The sequence below is a fragment of the Rhinolophus sinicus genome, linkage group LG05 (assembly GCF_036562045.2).
Source record: "Rhinolophus sinicus isolate RSC01 linkage group LG05, ASM3656204v1, whole genome shotgun sequence".
Taxonomy (NCBI): domain Eukaryota; kingdom Metazoa; phylum Chordata; class Mammalia; order Chiroptera; family Rhinolophidae; genus Rhinolophus; species Rhinolophus sinicus.
In genome coordinates, this window is record NC_133755.1 from 53,647,590 (window position 1) to 53,660,536 (window position 12,947).

At 49.5% G+C, this 12,947-nt stretch overlaps 1 protein-coding gene across 2 annotated transcripts in view; it reads left to right on the forward strand.

Moving 5' to 3' along the window:
• The first annotated feature begins 268 nt into the window (after window positions 1-268).
• HK2 (hexokinase 2) overlaps window positions 269-12,947 on the forward strand; it is a 59,812-nt gene continuing 47,133 nt past the window's right edge. The window contains exon 1 of one of the 2 annotated variants that reach the window (XM_019750336.2): window positions 269-764. In XM_019750336.2, coding sequence (XP_019605895.1) covers window positions 702-764 — 63 coding nt within the window. In that variant the 5' untranslated portion in view covers window positions 269-701. Of the gene's footprint in view, window positions 765-2,440; window positions 2,559-12,947 lie in introns of those variants that run through there. The other variant, XM_074332229.1, reaches the window with a different exon arrangement.

A 12,947-nucleotide genomic window follows, 5' to 3' on the forward strand; every position in this document is an offset into this window, starting at 1 on the left:
CCGCTCCAGCCTTTTGCCACGGACCACACGTCTCATCCCTGCCTACCGGCCCCGCCCCCCCACCCCGGCGCGCCCCTCTGGCTTGCAGGCTCTGGTGTCTGAGCTGCCGCGCCCACGGGCCGTGCGCGCTGATTGGCTGTGCTGCGGCGGCGGGCGGCCCGTGGTGCACACACCCTCCCAGTGCAGCCAATGGGCGTGCGCGCGTCATTTACTGGGCGGCCCCGGAGCCGGCAGCCCCTCAATAAGCCACATTGTTGCACGAAACTCTAGTGCAGGAGTCCCGGGCCACCACTGGCAACGCCGAGTCACCTAGCGGAGAAGATCCGTGGGCAAGAGCAGGGCGCGTGTGAGCCGGAGAGGTCCGATCGCCTTAGTGGAGCCGAGCTGCGAGTCTTCCCAAGTTGAGCCTTAGTGATCCTGTGGTTGAAGTTAGAGCCTTGACAGCGGGGCAACCCGACGTCTCCGGGAGTGATTCTTGGGCGCCTTCTAGCAGTTGTGACTCCCCAAACCTATTTCTAGAGACCCGAGACCCTTCAGCCGGGCGTGCCATTGCTGTTAGCCTTTTCTGTGGACCGCCCGGACTTACCGGTCCCAGTCGGGCAGCCAAGCCCGGGTATAAAGCTTTCCAACCGTGCTGCCCTCCTTTCCTACACACGCTCCAGCCTTGGTTTCCCAACTCAGCGCCGTCGGTCCGCCACAGGATGATCGCCTCGCATCTGCTCGCCTACTTCTTCACCGAGCTCAACCATGACCAAGTGCAGAAGGTAAGTAAGCCGGGCAGAGGCAGCTGGCTCGCCTCTGAGAAAGTTGCATGGTCCCCCCCAACCCACCCCCCCGGCCTATTCTTCGGGTTCCCGGCTGGAATTCTCCTTGACCCCGAGAGGACACGCTTCTTCCCCATTCAGGGCGGAGGACGTGGAAAAAGTCTGGGCGGCCGGGAAACTTCTGGGCACGAGGAGCCACGTCCGCTAGGCACAGGCAGGCGTGTGCGCGCGTGTGAGGCGCCGGGGCTCGCGCTCCGCACGGCTCTCACTCCCTGCCACCCTGCGCGTGCTCGCGCTCTTTTTTTCTGGAGGGGCGGGTCACCCGACAAGTAGTCAGACTGATGGGCCCACGTGGGAGGAGCCCCTCGTTTGCAGCCTGAGTTCCGGCGAGAACACGTGGGGAGAACTGTGGCTGGGGGAGGAGGCTCCGCTGCCGCGTGGGGCTGCCAGGGGCCTCCTGCGCAAAAGTACCGCGTTTTGGGGAAGTGCGGTTCCTTTTGGCGTTCCTCTCCGCCTTGCGGAGGTGTGCTTGGGGAGAGGCCCACCCACGAGGGAATTGGGAAAGAGACGTAGGAACTCCTCCCGCTGCGCCCCCTCCCCGGAACTGAAGCGCCCGGAACTGAGGCTCTGCAAGGGGCGTGCAAGGCCGCCGTCTTCCATCTGCCTCAGAACTGCACAGCCTTAGGTCCCCGGGGCCGTCTCCAAGTTGGGGGGGCGGCGGATTTAGGATGTTATTTCTGGTGCTCCTAAAAGTTACTCCGAGAGGACTAACTCCCCCCACCTCCGCCCCTCCCGTCTTCCTTGAGATTTCTGTTGTTCCGAAAACGAGCTTTTTTTCCTGCCCCAGTACCTGACCTGTCTGTGCCCACCTCACGCACAGCAGGCCCCCCAGCCCGAGCTGTCCCTTCGGGCCAGTCATTTACATAAAAAAGAGCCTCTGGCGGGGCGACAGCCCAGCTCTCAGCCTCCGGGTACGGGGTGGGGGTGGGGCCTGGTTGGGCCCGAGAGCCTATCACTCTGGGGAGAATTCAGTTTCTGAAATGTTCGGGATTTTAGGATTGGCTCCTGGCGGTGAGCCTCAGCTAGGATTTGAGAAGAGGGGATGGGCTGGGGCGAGGGTGGGCAGTGTCCAATGCTGTGAGGCACTGACGGAGCATTGCTCAATTACAAACGGTACTTGAAGTTTCTGTGTGTTAATGGGAACACGTTTTGGGGGAAAATGTCTTGACATTATTGTTTGGTGGGGCAACCTGCTCGTATTTACGTCCTGGAGACCCTGAGAGCAAAGGAGAAGATGGTGGGTCTTGGTGTTTTTAGAGCCCTGGCACTTGAAAGCCCCCCTCACCCAATAAAGCAGGGAATTACTCAGGTTCAGACTAGAGTAGGGAGCAGAGGGTGGCTGTTTGAGTTCAGTTTTTCTCTGCTTATTCACTAACTCATTCCTGGGATGTGGCCCTGCTCTGCACTTTAATTCAGTTTAGTTAAGAACGTGTCTGTGAGCTGGCAGGATCTTGGCAACTTCTTTGGGCTTCTCTGCCCAAGAAGAGTTAACACTTGGGGAAGACCGTCATCCCTTGGCAAGTCCTAAAATACAAAGCTGTAGGATCTTCACTCCAACTGAAGGTCTTCTCGGTTGGGTGACTACCACCCCAGGACATTTTAATTCTTTTACAGATTTATTCTTCCCCAATCCAGAGGAAGGAGGCTGGGACGTGAACTGTGGAGTTGTACCACCCTCCTGGCCTGGAAAGAAACCATCTCTTTGGTCCCAAAGTGGAAAGAGAATTAGCCCTGGTATCTGGAAATGAGTTCTAATCTCTGTTTTGTGGGGTTTTTTTTTGGTTTGTTTTGTTTTGTTTTTTAACCATAGGACCCTGAGCACATCACTTTGCCTCTTTGGACTGTCATTTTCTTTTTGTAAAATGGGGATGATAAACATTGGCCCTGTCCAATTTATGGAGTTGTGATAATTAAGCACAGCAATCTGAAAACATTTTTCTTGTGGGCTTCTCTTCTCTACACTTGTAGCTGCTACCTTTCAACCTGTGAAGTGCCTGATGGACACTTGGGTGTACTTCCTCTAAATTACCAATGGGGGCAGAGTTGAATCAGGCCTTTAACTCACCTGGTGTCAGAACTTTAGGTGAGCACAGATGTTTGATTCCAGATGTAAACACATAGGAAGTAGGAAGAGAATCAGAGAGAATATTTTGGAAGCTTCTTTTCAAGTTGCTGCTAGAAGGAAGAATTAGCACAGAAGGAGGACAATTGAGTTTAATTTTAGAGTCTTGATCAGGCCTTGATTCGGATGCTTCTGAAATCCCCATCATCTTACGTCTCCTGGGTTGTAGTCTGAGGCATGGAAAGCTTAGGGTCACCTGCCCAGGACTAGCTGGCCCCATTGGGGTCACTTGTCTCCTGATGGACAAGCCCAGTGTCTTGTGCCATTAGGAGGGGAATTAGAATTATTTGTTAATTTTTGCCATTGACAGTTTGAAGCTCAAGAGCAAACACATAGAGCACCTACTGTGTACCAGGCACTGTTTTAAGCTCTTCACATGTTAGCTCATTAACATTCACAACAACCCTATGAAGTAGATACAATTGCAGTAAGTCCTTACTTAATGATAGGCTCTGTGAGTTTAAGTGAAATGATGTATAATGAAACCAATTTTTACCATGGTCTAATTGATATAAACAAGAATTAAGTTCCTATGGCATCTCATCAACATTATAATGAAATGACATTGATCAAAACAACGTTCTTCTGTTTGAGGACCTGCTGTTTTATCAATATCCCTGTTTCACTGGTAAGGAAGTGAGGCACAGAGTTAACTTGTTCAAGGGCACTAGCTTTTTTCGTAAGAGCTAGGAATTGAAGCCACTCAGTTGGGCTCCAGAGCACCATGCTCTTGCCCACCCCACCTGCTGCTGGGGTCATTAGTGGACTCCATCGTGGCCCCTGTCAGCGTTCACTCTTGGATGCAGGCAGCACCTTCACTCAGCATGCCCAGAAATGCAGCTATCTCTCCTCTTGGTTAGAGTAATGGCACCAGTACCCTCTGGCTATTCTGGTTGGGAGCCCTGGGCTCATTTCACTAACATTCCTTTCTGATTGCTGCATCTTTGTCAAGTGGTCTCTGGGTTACTTCAGAGGCCTCCCTAGAGTTTCTCTGTTTCCATTCTCTTTCTGGAGCCAGACTGGATCATTTCAGAGACCTTTTAAGATTCTGTATACTGAACGCCTCCTTATCCCAACCTTATCTCTTTGTCTTCATTCCCCCAAAATGTGACTCACCATTGCTTTTGTCCTATCATTCCCCCATACACTGGAGTTGGCAGTTAGCAGTTCTGGTTCCTTCCTCAGGGCAGGAAGAATCTGGCTGTTCACATTTGTAGCCACAGTTTTTGGCCACTGGTGAGGTGCTCAGTGAGTGTGATAATGAAGGAGGGGACTTTCCTGGAGAAAGAAGCTGAGCAAGAGCTGCAGGAAGTAAAGGAGAGTGAAAGGCAAGGGGGGGGGGGGGGCGGGGCAGTGCTAGTCCTGGGCTGAAGGGATCAGGGGATAGGTGGACCCTTAGAGGGAAAGGCAGTGATGGGCTATTCCTCCATCACGGCTTGAGGCTTAGCTTGAGGCTGATGCTGATGGTAAAGGGAAGGTTGGTGAGAGAAGGGAAAAAGGGACAAGGCTTTTCCTGTCCTCCAGCAATCAGGGCTTTATGTCCTGCCTGTGGAGAGAGGATTTCTTTTTACTAATTGAGGTATAATCGATATACAAGATACAGGATTTCTGTCTCTTAGGAATGAGAATCAGGGTTAACCAATAGAAGTGAGATGAAGTGTACCTCCTTCCTTTAGCCATTGACCAAATTGTTTTTTTTTGTTGTTGTTTGTTTGTTTTTAACTTTTTATTTTAAGTGTGTTTTTCCAGGACCCATCAGCTCCAAGTCAAGTAGTTGTTTCAATCTAGTTGTGGAGGCCGCAGCTCACACTGGCCCATGTGGGGATTGAAACGGAAACCCTGGTGTTATGAGTATCGCGCGCTGACCAACTGAGCCATCTGGCTGTGCCCAAATTGTTTTAATATGCATAGACTGGTGACATATTTTCATTCCAATCCTGGAGCATAGATGGCTCACTTGGGCTCCTTATGTATGAGCCAGGGGTGGCTTTCAACTCTGGACTTATTGGTGGGAAGGGTATCTTGGAAGCAGAAAGTTTCAACAGAGCCTCCAAGAGGCAAGAGTTTTAATGTTTTTTGAGAACCTACTGTGAATACAAGGCCCTGTGGGTAACATGTGGGAAACTGAAACTAAGCCATCTTTCAGTTTTCTGGTGAGGTAAAGCTCCAGGAAAAGATACTGAAGGGTCATATATAATCTCTCTGGGCTGTAGCAGTCAAGAGAGGGTGCATTACCATGGGGAGGGGAGTTAGGGACATCAAGGGAACCATGAATGATATATTTTAAGCACCTACTATGAGCCATTAATAATCAGATAAGGGATTAAAGTACCAGGAGTAAACTACTGATTATTAAAACCTTGACAAGTTTATTTTTGACTGAGTTAACTGACATTGACAGGTACAGTTTGTCTCATTCGTTCATCTTGTAACCTAATATTTAGTATACTAATGCTGTCTCTTCCCTGCTCAGAAGAACTGATGGTAGTAGGAATATTTTGTAGTGTTTGGTAACCATCCATCTGTATTGTCAAACTTCTATTTCAGAGAGCACGAGGAAGCATTTTTTTCTTTATCCCTGAATGAATTAAAATTCTCTCTGAGGCTCCACAGACAAAGCCAACTTTTTTTTTAACATCACTTTTCAAAGTTAAACTTTTTCAGCACCATGAGGAGTTTGAGGGCAGTTAGGGGCCCTTTTCCAAGGGGAATCAAAACAACACAAAGCACAACAGTTTTCTTGAAAAATCTGGCAGTCAGAATAAGGAGATCTGATGTACTAAAAGGACTCAAGAACCCCAGAAAACTGGCTTCCTTTGTTCAGCTACTTCTGATTTAAAAGACATCTCTTGATAAGGGGTTCCTCATTATCATTGTTGAGGTTTGAAGTCAGCAAGTTTGGTTTGTTTTCGAACACTGTGTGTTGTCTGTCTTTGCCTTTCCAAAGCAGTGGGGGTACGGGCGGGGGGAGGGGTGCACATCGAATCCCACAGTTCATTGGCTGCATCTTAATATCACATGCCATGCATCACACCCATGCTTCTTTGCACTTGAGTGGCTGTTTCTGCTAACTTCTAAAGCAGGTCTCTCCACCTCAGCTCGATTGACATTTTGGGATAGATAAGCTTATGTGAGGGACTACGCCAGCCTATCTTCAAGAGCAAGAATTCCACTCTACCCAAATTTACAGGGCAAAGCCTGTTTGTTTGTTTTTGCTATTTCTTTAGAGTAGTAGTTTTCAACTACTAGTAATTTTGCCCCCCAGTGGACTTTGGTAATGTGTGGAGACATTTTGGGTTGTCATAGGCAGGTAGATGAGGATGCATTATTGCATCTAGTAAGTCGAGGCAAGGGATGCAGCAAAACATCCTACAATGCACAGGACAGCACCCCCACGTCCCTCCCCACCGCCCACAGCAAAGGTTTTTCTGACCCCAAATATCTGTAGGGTGAGAACCTGCATTAGAAGAACATGGTGCAGTCTCCATTCAGTTTTATAGTGTATCATTCATGGCCACACAGCTAGTTCGTAGCTGCAACTAAGACCATAGCTGTCAGCTCTCAGTGTGCCATGTCATGGGACAGTCCTGGTGGGAGTGGCTTTTTATAAAAGATGAATGTAAGGTGAGGTCTGCAGACCACAGCAGTCAGCGAATGTCCATGACCCCTGGCTGAAAGGGGGGTTACCGGGGTTACTGTTTTTCTGTCCTCAACCAGAAAAATGTGAGCAATGTAAGCACTCCAGGAAGCCAGTGGGAGAGAAGTCTGCTCAGTTGTCCCCGGGAGAGTCTCACCCGGCTGTTGCCTGGGTTTCCACGGAGGCCAGGCATCTGCCAGCCTGCTGAACAAGGCAGGCATGTGAGCTGGAGGAACATGAGCTCAGGAGCTGCCATAGCCAAAAGCAGAGGAGTGGGGCTAGTGACGCCACTGAGGGACAGTCCCACAGTCACTAGGAGAGGCTTCGTGGTGAGGCGTAGAACCAGGCTCCCTGGGGTTGAATTCTGGCTCGCCGTGGAATCAGTTGTGTGCACTTGGGCTGGTTAATTAAACCTCTTTAGGCCTCAGTTTCATCTTCTTTTAAAATGGAGAGCGTTTGGATAACACCTTAATAGGGTTGTTGTAAGGATCACAGAGAGTGAATGTATGTGAAGCTCTTAGAGCTGTGCCTGACACGTGGTCAACACTATGTGGTAAATATCAGTACCTAGAGAAAGACCACTCTTAGAAAGCCTACTGTGCTATCCATCTGGGCAGGAGCAAAAGAGGCCCTGCTGCTTTTTCCCCAAGGGCTTTTAGGACATACAGGTTCTGACCATCTATGTCCTCTGTCTGATGTCAGATTGGAGCACAGGAGAGGGAGGGCAGAAGGTTTGAAAGTTCCGAAAGCCAAGGAATAAGGAAGCGTCTTCTCTGCTCCTCCAACTTCTAAAATCTTCTCTTTCCTGAACAGAGGAGACCCATCTTTGAGCTCTTCCTCCAGCTTGCTTTCCTTCTGTTTCTCTGGGGAGCTAGCACCCCCACTGGGGAGAGTCTCTGGGACACCTTGGCCATTGGTGCACCTCAGGTTGAAGTGTCCTCCTTGGGAAGCCATGAGAGACATAGCTGCACTGAAGAATCACAGCATTAGTTCAACCCCTTTTCACCGCAGACACCCAGTCCCCTCTCCCTCAATACCTTCCCCAGAGGGCAGAAGGGCAGAGGCTGCAAGGGCAGTTGCTGAGACCACTTATGCTGGAGTTGGCCTATGAGACGATTGCACACCCTTCCTCACATCTGCCCCAGACTCTCGCTTCCCAAGGGGGAAACCACTTGAGGTGCCCTGTGCTGTCATAGATCCTGGTGAGAATAGGTTTCGGTCCCACTGACCCCTGGAATTTCACCAAAGGGAACAATCATTCCTATATTCTTTTAGCACATTGAGTGGAAGGTCCCTGACCATTTTGGGTCTCAGCAGTATGCCTCTCATATATAGACTCTGAGCTGTCTAGTGTGGCCCCTCCTGACACTGGGAAGCCTGGGGTTCTTGACAAAGCCCAAGGGGACCCTCTGTGTGGAACCCACACTCTCCTCCCCTTATCCCTGTACCAGCTTTGTCTTGTCCAAACCCAGTGGCGAGTCTTGGCTCTGTTCCCGTGGGAACAGGAGCCAGAGAATCTCATTTCCCCTGAAGTGCTGCTCTCTTTTAGGGGTGACCATGCATTTTGTACTTTCATCTGTGGATCTCTAAGCATTTCCTTGACATTTCTTCCTTGGGGGGACCTTGATTAAAATTCATCTCGGACTAACCAAGAGAGTGAGTCAGGACTGAGAAGCTGGCTGTGGGAGCCCTTGGCACTCACCACCCACCCAGCCTTCCTGTCCCTCCTCACCCTCAGCTCAGCAGGGGCGGGAGGTGGTCCCTGTCCTTGAAAGGCCTTATTCCCAAACTCTTCTTTATGGCATCTCCATATTGTCTGATAAAGGAAGGAAACCAGGTAAGTCATGGGCAGCTTTAATTAGGGTTCAGTGAGGGCATTTGAAGCTACCACTTTTCCTTTTTCCCACATGAGGGACTTTCCCCTCCTGCTTCCTGCTTCCTCCCCAAATTTCCTGTCTCAATCCCTCCCAATGAAGCCTTTCAGGTGTGTCCCATCAGTTCCCTTTCCCTCTCAATCCCCAAAGGTCTTAAAATAACACATATTACAGTTCACTATTTGCTAAGCGCTGGGCCCTGTGTGCGCTCTGCTGTAACTCTGGCCTTCCTCAAGCAGCCCGCCAGAGTAGATATTATTATTACATTACTCAGGTGAAGATACCAAGGTACAGAAAGAGACAGTAGCTTACTGAACGGTAAGCCAGAATTCAAACCCAGGCAGTCTGGCTCCAGAGCCCAGGCCCTGTACCCCACCCATCGCGGGCCCCCCCAGGACAACTGGAGACGGCCAATTGTGTTTCAGTTTCATGGGGTGATGATAGTCAGATGTCAGTTGAGAAGGGAGAACTTTGGGATCATATAGTCCAAACCCTTCATTTTATAGATTAGAAAAAGTGTCCCTTAGTGCTGTGTACTTGGGGACCTGCCCAAGCTTACATAGGACAAGGTCCAGAGCAGGAACCCATCCTGCTTCTTCTCAGCACCATTTGTGTAGCATGAGTTCTTGTCATCATTCCGGTGTGGGATCCCCAAGAACAGAAGCGGGGTTTCCTTTGTGGCCTGTACCTACGGTGACTCTATATTGTCTAAACGTGGCCCCTTTCGAGAGTGCGAGGGCCACTATTAGTAGTTATGCCGCTGCCACAGTGTAAACTGAGATTGTCCTGGGCAAACGGGGCAGTCTGGTTGCCCTGCCTACAGTGGCTGTGATGGCGGGGGGTGGGGGTGGGGGGGCCACACTGGGAGGTCTGCTGCTGGACACGGCGCAGAGGCACAGACCCAGAGGGATTTGGCCCAGCAGGGGGACGGGGGCAGCAGACAGGAGTGGAGACTTCAGATGGCCCTATGGGCCAAGAGGCTCAGCGGTGCTCTGGCCCCTGGCATGGGACTGTCCTGGGGAGGCAGCATCTGACCCCTAGTGGACCTGGGGCACTGTCCAGGGCAGCCAAGCAGATGGAGAGGAAATTGTGCTGCTGCCAGGATCCTGTACAGCACGGCCTCAGGCCTGAAGAACAAGGTCAGGCTCAGAGTCCCTGGGGAGTCACCACCAGCTCTGTCTGTGCACCCAAGTGACTCTCCCACTCCTCTTTTCAGCACTCCCATGGCCCTTGTATGTAACCACAACAAATACGTCTTGAACACTTGCTGTATCACAGGACTTAGATAGCTGCTGGCATCACAAGTAGGAAGTTGGGAGCATGTCGTCGGTGCCCTCAGCCCTCTGGGACCAGTGAGAGGAGAGACACAAGGTGTCAAAAGTTCATTGGCGTCATGGCTAGGGAATTTGGGAAGGCATTTGGGGGAGAGGCCATTTGTGCTGGGCCCTGAAGGGCAAGTGGGAGTTTGTTAGGCCAGAAGAGGAGAACGTTCTAGGCGTAGGGTCAGCACCTACACATGGTTCTAACCTTTGCAAGACAAATACTCCTCAGAATTGTAGTGATGTGTGTGATTTAAGTGATTATAAATCTATTTTATTACAGTAAAATAAATGCCTATTCACCGCCCTTACATTCAGCTTGTAATTGCTGACTTACTTGACTCCCACCAATGGACTGAGCTCCTAGCAGGCAAAGCCCGGGGTCTCCTTGATCTCGGTATCCTTGGTGCCTGGCCCTGGCACATTCAGTTTAGTTTTCAAGCAATATGTGTGGGTAAATGAACCGTGCCACAGTCGTGCTCCTCTGCGACATATTATTCCTTGGCACTGCTGCCCCACAGTTGGAACGAAGTGCTTGAGGACAGGAAGGTCCTGGGGTGGGCATCCCAAATGCCCATCTCCTGGACCCCTGACAGGTGCTGCTGCCTGAGGACTATCTGGCTGTAATTTGATGCAGCTCAGAGCGAGAACTGGAAGAACAGGAAACCCTGTGACTCACGACGGTGCAACAAGATCCTGGAGGAGTGGCCCGTAGCCTCCTCTGTCAGCTCCACACTTACCCTGCAGCCCCAGGCTTGTCAGTGCACAGTGCTTCGGAGCTGAATCTTCCTGAGGTGGCATGGCAGGCCCCAGGCCCCAGGCCCCAGGGAGGGTCCATCTTGTCCCATCCGAAGGAAGCGTTATGGCAGATCTGATTCAGATGACAGGAGCCTTAAAGAATCCAAGTTCTGCTGTGTCTTTTCCTTCCCAGCCCATCTTTTTTTTCCCCCCAAAAAATCAGGATCATCTGGCCTTCATTTGGCAACTTTACAGGGTAAACTTGCTCTTTGCACAGCCTTGGTCTTCTCAGGATTCTGAGAAGGCATTATCCTCAATGATTATCCTGACAGCAGCTACCTAGCTTTCCTCAGATGGGCACACCTGTGCCCCAGGTTAGGGCACTCAGCTGGCCACTGGATGTTGGGTTCTGCCAGGGACTTGGCCTGTGGTTTGGGGAAGCTTCTCCAAGCCTTGGTTTCCTCGTCAAAGATTTGTGGTAAAACACTGGCAAAGGAAGAATGCAACGATATGAAATTCTTTGGAAACGAAGTTGCAAGCATGTGTAAGAACACAGTGACTGGAAGGCTGTGTGTGTGGCTGCATTTAGATGATGACTCTCCCCTCTAGTTTGACCTTTTTTGAACTCTCTGATCACGTTTGGCCCTCTGACTATGCATAGTGGGTGCACTAGGGCCTAGTCAGTGGCTTGTCTTTTTTCTTCCTATAATTTTAAATTGAAGTATCATATGCACAGGAAAATGCACACACCAGGGAATCACTGCCCAGGTCCAGGAAAAATCGTTATGAGCACAAGCACTAACCCCAACTTAGTGTAATAGCTGTCCTGACCTGTACCAGCCAACATTGATCTGTTTCTGTACTTCCTGTAAATGGGCTTATACAGTATGTCCCCTATTGTGTCTGGCTTCTTTCACCCAACTTTGTAGTGTGAGATAACAGCTATCTATGTTGTTGCATGTGGTGGTAGGTGCTGCATTCTTATTGCTCTGTAGTATCCCTGCCCCTGCCCCTCCAACCCTGTTTTGACTGGTTGAATTAAAGTAGGTGAGACTAGACAAAGCCCTTCACTTCAAGAGGGTATGGTCCTTCTTAAATTTCTTTTGAGGAAGCTGGGTTGGAGCCTTGGAGATACACACACACACACACACACACACACACACTGCCAAAAAAATGTATACACATTTTAGGAAAGGAAAAAACTGCATTAAAATTGTAATATTCAGTACATACCAATAACAAAAGATGAATACAAGTCACGTTTGACTTCTGCAATTTCAAGAGGTGCTCAAAGTGGGTACCATTGGCGTCTAGACACTTGTGATTACGGTGAACTACTGCTTGAGCAACATTGACCAAAGTGTCCACTTGTATACATTTTTAAAAATTCAGTGGCATTAAGTACATCACATTGTTGTGCAACCATCACTACTATCCATTTCCAGAATTGATTTCTTTTAAAATTATATTCCTGTGTACTGTAGTGATTTGCATGTAACTGATTTTCAATAAAGGCTATGAAATGGGAGAAGTTGGGGTCCCAGCAGTGGTCAAAGACTCAGGGGTTGAATTATAGGAATCTTACAGATTTGTCTTACAGATGTTGAATTTTAAGGTTTCTTCTACACTTTCCTTTGAAACTACTTAAGGTATTCAAGATAGGATTTGTGTGTAACTTTATATAATAAACTGTCAGAGTTGGAATAGTGCTTTCTTCTAGATATCAGTAGTTTGATCAGGACCATTTTCCAGTAGGTCCAGGTGGGGTGGACTCAGCAACCCGGCAGTGACCACCAGCCACCCAGTTGGAATTGGCTTGCGAGATAAGATGGGCCCGTCTGGACCTGCAGTAGGATTGTCACATTTCTTGTTCTTGGCAATAGAATAAGGCACTTAGGTGATCCAGATACTAGTCTCACTGTGTGGCCTTGGTCAAGGCTGCTCCCTGGCCTGTTCCTCTGAGGTCCCTTTCTGGGTCTCTATGCCTTTCCTTTTGGGGATTCCTCAGACCTGGCTGGGGCTGCATCTGTCCCACTGGGCCACTTTGAAGTGAAGCGTCTACCAGGGTGACCTGCTCCCTCTATCCCTTGCATTTTTGTTGCTATGACATGATTTTGCCCTCCTTTTAGTGGTAACCTGGAAGAAAATGTGGGCCTTTAAGGAGATGGGCTTCCCATGTGGGGTGTTATTTCATAAAAAGTATGAGATTAATATCCTTTTAGAACTCCTTTTGCCTCTACCCACAATTCTGTATGGGAAGTGGACATGTCGGAGTGGTGTGTTATGGTAAGAAAGAAGCTGTCCAACATTGCCCAATGAGGAAGTTCTAATCTCCTCAAGATTGTGAAGTAGATATCCTCTGGAACTACTGTCTCTTTCTCTGTAATAAACAGCCTTGTCTGTGCAAGCAGGTGGCTTTCCCATACCTCAGCC